Consider the following 9,222-nt stretch of genomic DNA (forward strand, 5'->3'; position numbering starts at 1 on the left):
TGTGTGTGTGTGTGTGTGTGTGTGTGTGTGTGTGTGTGTGTGTGTGTCCTCTACCACGGTCATGCTCTGATGTCTTCTCATGGGTCTGGAGGGTGGTCTATGGTTCTCGAAAGCTTTGCCAACAGAGCACACCCTGTGGCAGATATTATTGATCTAGAAAGCCCTGGAGCATGGACTGGAACTGGATGTGTGACTTCATTGATAGAGGGAGCTTCTGGATGAGGGAACTCCCTCTGTCATTGGAGATTGGCACCTTCTCTGCAATTGTCATCTTCCAGAGCTGCCTAGAGCTGTAAGATGGTCAGTGACTTGTAGAGGTCACACAATCCCTGTTTCAACAGTGAGACTTGGACTTTTAGAGGTATTAGGCTTCCAGGCTCCTAGCCACCTTGCAACACAGCCCATAGAAATTCATTTAATACTATACATATGGATATGGATATATACACATATATAATTACATATAAATATAAATCACTATATAAATATATCAATCTCTCTACATAGATATAGATAGCCTCTCTGCATGTTTGCATGTGTGTGTGTATATATAATACATACATATACACATGCGTATGTCTGCATGCGGACACATATGTGTGTATATGATATATATGCATATATTATGAGAGAGAGAGAGAGATTTTGATGCCAAAAAAGCCAATTCAGATCTTCATGTAGAGCTGAATGATCAAATGGCCAGGGATGTTATTGAGAACATGCATGCTTGGGTGGTTGTTGGAGTGAGTGACCTCCAGGTGCCTTCCAATTTTAGAGCTCTGTGTGCATGTGTGTGTATTTCTCTATATTTACAAAGGACCTTGGATTGATGCGGGGTGATCCCTGAGCTCCATCCAGCAGTAGAGATTGTTCTGACGCTCTGCCCAGGTCCTGGGCTGGCCATTTGAAGACAAGGTTCTGCCCCGCTGAGCAGCCCGCTTCCTTTCTCTGGCATTGGCCAGGGACCCTTGGTTGGCTCTGCTCAGACCCGGAGCAGCGCTTGCTTTGTTAAACACTTTTCTGTTTCCAAGGGGAAAGGCAAGTCCCACCTCCCTGAGGGGTTTCCTCATTTCTTTTTAGGTGGTTTCTGTTGAGAAGGAGAAAAATAAGCTGAAGAGGAAGAAGCAGGAGAGCAAACACAGGAAAGACGAAGAGAAGAACAAAGCCCGGGAGGAATGGAATAACTTCTCCTACTTCCCTGAAATCACCCATGTTGTCATCAAGGAGTCCATGGTCAGCATCAACAAGCAGGACAACAAGAAGATGGTACGTTGGTGCGGTTTCCCTTCCTCCTTTTCCTCCTCCTGCTGCCTTCAAAGCTGCCCACAGTGACCATGGGTGAGGGAGGGAAAGAACTCCTGTGCTCAGAGGACACCGTCCTCCACCTGGCATTCGAAGCCCTCCCCAGTCTGGCTGTGGCCACGGGAAGTAGGGAAAGAACTCCCATGCTCAGAGGACACTGTCCTCCACCTGGCATTCGAAGCCCTCCCCCGTCTGGCTCCCCCAAACTCTTATTCCACCTTGCTCCTGTATGTCCACTCTGTCCCTGTCTGTCCCCTTCCTGTTCTGTGTATTCCACCGTCCATGTCCTGCCTCTGCCCCTCATACCTGGAATGCACTCCGCATGCACCTCTGCTTTTAGCAATTCAAAGCACAGCCTACCTACATCACCCATGCAAGGCCTGCTCTGATCCCCTCCATTGCTAGCTCTCTCTCTCTCTCACTCTCTGGAAATTACTTCGTATTGCTTTATATTAACTTAGTTCTCTACGTTGTTTCTCCAAGCGGAATGGAAGCTCTTTGAGGGAACAGACTGATTTATTTTTGTTTTTTCATTCCCAATGCCTGTGACTTGGACCTAATAGGTGCTCAATTTGGCGTTACCTTGGACAAGTCACTTAGCTGATAATCCTTGGCCCCGCTCTCCGCACCTGTTAAATGAGTGTGTTGGACTAAATGACCTCTAAGTTTCCTTCCATTTGCCAATCTTTGATCTTGTGACTACATGGGCTCTGCCACCCCTTCTGACTTGCTTCCTCTGACTGTGTAACATCTGAGGATCCCATGGATTGAGTCGAACTGAAATGGGCGCCAACCATGTGCTCGCCTTGGGCCTCTTCCCAAAGAAAATATTGTGTCTTCGAGGTTCAGGTGAAAACAGCCTTGTTCTCGGTCAGTTCCAGTACGCTGAGTTTCACTGGGCCCCTTCAATGCCAGGCCTAGCATGGTCTTTCCTCCAACCGTGCGTCTGGCCCTGGCTGGCCAGCCTTCCAGGGATTGATAGCATCTGTGTTTAATTTAAGGAAAGTTAGCTGATCCGTAGGAAAAGGCCATCAGTTGGCATCGCTGTTTCCCCCAAAATGCTCGTGTGCTCCTGGCCCCTCAGTAGGGAGGGGTGGCCAGGATCAAGTCACTTGGCTGACGTAACCTCAGAGCAGACAAGTACGGGGCCGCACTGGCGCTCTTGTTGCTAAATCTCTGCCTGTCTCATGGTCTGAAGAAGGAAGGCTCTGTGGTTCCCGCTTCCTCTTTTTGGACAGCCCTCAAACACGTCTTTTACATGAGCAGATAGATCTATGTTGTAGGGGAAGTGGAGATTTGGGGGAGGCGGGGAGGAGGTACCTGCTAACCCAATGTAAATGGAAAGATTAACCGGAGTGGAAACATTGACTATTAAAAGAACAGATGGTGAGACAGAGGGGGACACCGTAAAAAGAGAAGAAAAGGAGAGAGAATGCCAGGAATATGGTGGCAGGAGAAGGGGAAAGACAGATTTCATTGCTTATAAGCCATTATCACTAATGCCTGTCTGCCAAAATTGTATTGACCTTGTTATACCTATATATATGTGTACACACTTTTCCCCAAATACAATGTAAGCTCCATGAGGGCAGGGACAGTTTCATTTATATCTTTCCAACACCAGTGCCTAACACTGTACTGCACATCCCTTAGCTGCTCAGTAAATACTTCTTGCAGCTTGGCAGCCAGGTAGTGCTGCAGTGGATAGCGCACCAGTCCTGGAGTCAGGAAGACTCATCCTCATGAGTTCAAATCCAGCCTCAGACACTTAGTAGCTGTGTGACCTCGGGCAACACATTTAACCCTGTTTGCCTCAGTTTCCTCATCTGTAAAATGAGCTGGAGAGGGAAATGGCAAACCACTCCAGTGTCTTTGTCAAGAAAACCCCACATGGGGTCATGGGGAGTCAGAGGTGACTGAAACAAGTAAACAACAGCAAAGATGTGGCAGGCAGTGCTCAACACTGGATGTGCAAAAAGAAGCAACAGGTACACACCCATGTAGATGTAAAACAGAGAAAATCATCACAAGGTCATCTATGGGGGTGAGGGGTGGAGAGCACAAGCAGCTTGTGGGAATGAGGAGAGGCTTCAAGCAAAAGGGAGTGAGAGCTTGAACTGCAGCTTGAAGGAATCCAGAGGTTCTGAGAAGAGGAGGTTAGTGGGGAGGGAATTCCTGAGATGGAGGTTAGCTAGTGCCAAGGCACAGAAATGAGAGATAAGAGCCTCCCGTCTGGAGAACGCTCAAGCCAATTTGGCTGGTCCCCAGTGTGCGTGAAGGGGAGTTATGTTGCGGACTAGAAAGGTGGGTTGGAACCACATTGTGGAAGATGCTATGTTCACCCTGACCCTTTCTGCAGCAGGAGCCATGCATCTGGGTCCTGATGTCAAATGTGTCTTTAAAAGAGCTCCTATTGCCCCTTCCCCAACCTTCGCAGTTGCCGTCAATGGTACTGCCATCTCCCAGGTCCCCTCACATCCCCTCAGTCAATTCCATGACCTTCCTCTCTTGATTACTTGCCTTGTCTCCCATGCCTGGGATGCACTTTCTCCTTATCTCTTCCCTATGTCATACCTATATTTCTTCCAGCACTTAGAACAGTGCCTGGCACATAGTAAGTATTATAACTGTTAAGTGATCGATTGATTGAAGTACAATTCCTGGTATCACATCTTACTCAAGGTCTTTCCTGACCTGCTTCTCCTGCAGAGTGGTTAGCACTCTCTCCCTCTTGAAATTACTTTGTATATGCTCACTTCTAAATGTATCATCCTCCTTACCCTGCCCCAGATCCTTGTAAACTCCCTGAGGGTAGGCACTATTTCTTTTTTGTCACTTCATCTCCAGCCTCTCACTCAGTGCCTTGTTCATAGCAGGTGCTAAAGAAATCCTTGTTGAATTGAACAAGTCTGTATGTACAGCATCCCTCTGCTAGACTTGAGATCTGTTCAATTCCTCTCCTTTTTGTCAGTGTGGGTGTAGGTGATGAAGTCTTGCTTTCTCCCCCGTGATATTTCATAGACAATGTCCCTTCTCCGTTCTCACAGCCTCCCTGTATCCTGCCACCTCCTCCTCCAATCATATTCTTCAGAGACATAGTTGTCTGCATGGTTTCAATCTGCCGTTAGAACACACTCTCCTTGAAGGGAGGACCATGTTTTGCCTTTCTTTGTATCCCCAGCCTTAGAACTGAGCTTGGCCCATAGTAAGTACTTAAAGAATGTTGACTTGTCAACTTAGGGCTTCTTTGCCCCTTCTCTGAAGTTTATAGGCATTTTCACTTGTTTTGTGAATAAAAATGAACTTCCAGATGTTGAAAATAAAGGTCTCCTGCCTGAAGGCTCCCCTTGTTTGAAAGGGTCTTTGCTCATAATAACTGTGAGTGAGCACGTGCAATCCTTGCTCCCATGTCACAGAAATTCTGCTTTCCCAGCGTCCCACAGCTGGCAGGTGTCTGAGGGAGAGTCTGGAAGCAGGTGTGACTCCAGAAGGTCCAGCGCTTGCCAGAGCACAAAGATACTCCTTCTAGGGACTTATCTGTTCACTGTTACCAAGTCTACAGGACATCTGCCACCACTTATTTTTACTTGAGGCATTCCTTCAATGGGAAATTCTGTCTCCCTTTCTCTCTGGTTATGCCTCAGCTCTCCAAGTTACCTCCCAAGAGTCACTGACCCCATTACCCATTTCCTGAGTAACTCCACCCGCCTCTTCTCGTCCCACCAAGCTCTTGTAGTCATTGTTAGTGGCTAGTGGAAAAGGTGCTGGATTTGGAGTCAGGAGAGACTAAAGTTTGATCCAAGCTCAGATACTTCACTTTTCTTGACCTTGGGCAAGTTACGGCCTTGGTTTCCTCAGCTATAAAATGGGAATATTAACACTTGCACTACTTACTCTCCATAGCATTGTTGCAAGGAAAGCCTTTTGCATACCTCCAAGTATTATGCAAATGTGAGCCCCCAGGTTCCTCCAAGGTGAGGATTCAGGAGCCCCAGATTCCAGCCCTTAGTTACAAATTCATTTGGTCACCTTTGGTGGGAATCACTGAACATTATGGGGGCTCATTTGGGTTTCCTCATCTGTGAAATGGACATGAAAGCCCCTGTGTTAGTGCCTCTCAGGTTTCTTGTGAGGACCAAATGGGATAGAGAGAGATGTGAAAGTGCTTTGAAAAATTAAGAGGTGTTTGCATTATTAAAATTGTTGACAACAACAGAATCAATAACTGATATTGTGCTGGCATTTTAACATTTGCAAAGCATTTTTCAGACATTATTTTATTTGATCCTCATGACTGCCACGTGAGAGAAATACCACAGATATTATTCTCCCCACTTTATAGATGAGTAGGCTGAGATTCAGAAAGGGATTTTTAATTACGAATTTTTGTTAGTCTTGCCAGTGGCTCATTCCATTAAAGACTGGTGCTCGTTGATGGGCACTCCCTGTGTCCTTCCTCCAACCCCAGTGCATCTGCTTCTTATAAAGCTCTCAGTGCCAAGCTCCAGGGTTGTGTCCTTCCTAAGTCCTGCCTCAGATCTCCTGGTTCATCAGCCTCTCCTCTCATTGGACTAAGCTCACACTGTATTCTCTTCATCCAGAGCAGCTTCATTTCTGTCTGCATTAGAGTATGGTATAATCAATCAATTACCAAAGAATTACCAAACACCTACTATGTACCAGGCATTATGCAGATGCTGGGGATAGAGAGACAAAGAATGAACCATTCCCTGCTCTCAAGGAGATGATATTCTACTGGTAGGGGGCCAGAGGGAGTGGGCATGTATGTACACACATATGCCATAGTCATTAAACACTACCATGTGTCAGGCACTGTGTTAAGCCCTGGAGATACAAATAAGAAAAAGAAACAGTGTCTGTCCTCAGGGAGCTTGCAATCTAATGGGAGAAAATGATACAGAAAAGGAGGTTACAAAGGGCTGGGGGCTCCAGAAGGCGCTTGATGGCAGGGGCGTGATGTGCATGCAGTCAAAACCAAGCAGAGAAGCAGATGAAACATGGCGACTTAACTAGAAAGGTCTGAGCCTAAAGGAAGGTTTTGGGAAGAGTTTCATGCTCTGCCCTCCAGCCTTCCAGGCAGAGTTTGGGAAAGGCAGCTGACTGCTGAATTTGGAGTAATAATAATAATAATAACTAGTCTTCAGTTTGCAAAGCACTTTACAAATGTTATCTCATTTCATCATCTTAGCAATCCTGGGAGGTAGAGGCTAGTATTAGCTCCATTTTGCAGATGGGGTAACTGAGTGGGGAGGGAAGGAGCAAGAACTTATGTGGCACCTGTGTGCCTGGGACTGTACTAAGTGCTTTATAACTACATTATCTCATTTGATCCTCACAACGACCCTGGCAGGTAGATGCTACTATGACCCTGATTTTGCAGGTGAGGAAACTGAGACAAACAGGGTGAAATGACTTGCCCAGGGTCACACAGCTAGTAAGTGCCTGAGGCTCCAGCCCATGCTCTAGGCACTATGGGGCCACCTCGCTGCTGTGGGCCTCAGTTTGCCCATATGTAAAATGAAGGGGCTGGAATGGATACCCACTGAGATTTCCTCCCGCTCTGGGCTTAGGACCCTAAAATGTGATTAATAAGACATAGAACAGGATTGTTATTGGGGTGAGATGAAATAATGTTTGTAAAGTGCTGTGTAAACCTTAAGACATGATATAAATGTCAGCTGCATTATCATCTTCTCATTCTGAGGCAGTAGAAATGGTCCTGGGGCCAGTCACTATTCTGCTTTCAGTATTTTCTATTAAGCCTCCATGGTCACTATATTTGGGGTGCAGTTGTGTGGTTAGAGCACTGGGCCTGGAGTCAGAATGCCCTGAAGTAAAATCTGGCCTCAGACACTTGCTAACTATGTAACCCTGACCAAGTCATCTAACCTCTGTTTACCTCAGTTTCCTCATCTGTAAAATGGGCAGAATAGTAGCACCTCCCTCCCTGGGTTGTTGTGAGGAGCAAATGAGATTATAATTGTAAAGTGCTTAGCACAGTGCCTGACACATAGTAGGTGCTATGCAAATGGTAGCTACTATTATTATGTTTAATGCTCTGTGTGCACAGGGGCACAACATTCTGCCTGCTTTTTATTTTTTTTATTAATTTATTCTGACTTATCAATAATCAGTTCCATATGCTTTGGAGTTTAAAATTTTTCTCCCCCTTCCTCCCCACCACCCTCCCCAAGACGGTACACAATCTGATACAGGCTATATATTTACATTCATATTAAACATATTTTCACATTAGTGATGTTGTAAGTAAAAATTAAAACCAATAGGAGGAACCATCAGAAAGAGAAAACAAAACTCAACAGAAGAGAAAAAAAAATAGCAATTCAACTTCCATAGTTCTTTCTTTGGATATGGATAGCATTTTCCATCACAAGGCTTCTGGAGATGTCTTAGATCCTTGCATTGCTGGGAAGGGCTAAGTTTATCAATATTAGTCATCAAATAACCTGGCTGTTATTGTGTACAATGTTCTCTTGGTTCTGCTCACTTCACTCAGCATCGGACCATACAAGTCTTTCCAGGTTTTTCTGAAGTCAGCCTGTTCATCATTTCTTATAGCACGATAGTATTCCATCACATTCATATACCACAACTTGCTCAGCCATTCCCCAATGGATGGGCATCCTCTCAATTTCCAATTCTTTGCCACCACAAAAAGAGCTGCTATGAATATTTTTGTACATGTAGGTCCTTGTCCCATTTGTGTGATCTCTTTGGGATATAGCCCTAGAAGTGCTATTGGGTCAAATTTTTGGGCACATTTTTATAGCCCTTTGGGCATAGTTCCAAATTGCTCTCCAAAATGGTTGGATCATTTCACAATTCCACCAATAATGCATTAGTGTTCCAATTTTCCCACATCTTCTCCAACATTTATCATTTTCCTGTTTTGTCATGTTGGCCATTCTGATAGGTGTGATGTGTCTACCTGCTTTTTAGAAATCGGTAAAAGGTATTGGGATTGTCAAAAACCAGACCAAGTAGAAAACAGTCCCTTAAACCAAAAGAGACATGAGTTGTTTAATCCAGGGGAATCAGAGCCGTTTCCCTGAGCATCGCTTCAAGGCTACGTGGCTGAGCTTTACATTTTGACAGATTTAAAGGTGGTGGGGGTGGAGAATGGTTTAAGCAATGGAGGAAAAAGCCCAGGAGGCTGTACTAGTGTGTGGGTTCTGTATCTGACAGCCTCTCGCTGTCCCCTTTGTGTCTTGTATTCCAAGACATCTTGCCTCATCAGCTTCCTTGTGGCTTTGGGCGAAGGTGCTCATTACATCAGCTTTCATTGCTAAGGCTGACCCAACATGGAGTCGGTCTTACTCATCTTCTGGATGGAGCTTATTGCTGTGGGTTCAGTAAAAGCATCTTTGGGGTAATTCCAGCTGCCTGCAGGGTGGCAGGGATGAGATGTCCCTCATCTGGCTCCCAAGCAGTTTTGATTTCTTCCTCCAGGAAAAGCTTTTGAAAGTTTTTTGGCTGGCGTCGTTTGAAGAGGATGATATTGTCTTCCCCGATTGATTGGTGGCTGGAGAGTAATCTTGGGACTTCGTTTCTCTCTTGTTTCCATGCAGGAGTTAAGCCTGTCTTCCCACGAGGAAGCCTTGTCTTTTGTGTCTCTGGTGGACGGCTATTTCCGGCTCACGGCGGATGCCCATCATTATCTCTGCACGGATGTCGCGCCTCCATTGATTGTGCACAACATAGAAAATGGTTGTCATGGCCCCATCTGGTGGGTTAAATTGCCTTTTGAGCTGCCTTTGATGGAAGGAGAATGAGCTGGTGGTCTGGTCATATACTCTCCCGGCCATTTTGACTTGGAGGAATCTTTAGCAGTTGTGTGTGTGTGTGTGTGTGTGTGTGTGTGTGTGTGTGTGTGTGTGT

General features: G+C 45.7%; 1 protein-coding gene across 1 annotated transcript; it reads left to right on the top strand.

Annotated features, from left to right (window-relative positions):
• Positions 1-1,080: 1,080 nt before the first annotated feature.
• Positions 1,081-9,131, top strand: LOC114034211 (tyrosine-protein kinase JAK1-like; the record flags this gene model as incomplete). Its single annotated transcript, XM_027849812.1, has 2 exons — positions 1,081-1,266; positions 8,913-9,131. Coding segments are annotated over 2 exons (390 nt in total), but the record flags the coding sequence as incomplete, so codon positions are not given.
• Between the last annotated feature and the right edge of the window lie 91 nt (positions 9,132-9,222).

The sequence above is a fragment of the Vombatus ursinus genome, unplaced genomic scaffold, assembly GCF_900497805.2.
Source record: "Vombatus ursinus unplaced genomic scaffold, bare-nosed wombat genome assembly UNPS02008551.1, whole genome shotgun sequence".
NCBI lineage: Eukaryota > Metazoa > Chordata > Mammalia > Diprotodontia > Vombatidae > Vombatus > Vombatus ursinus.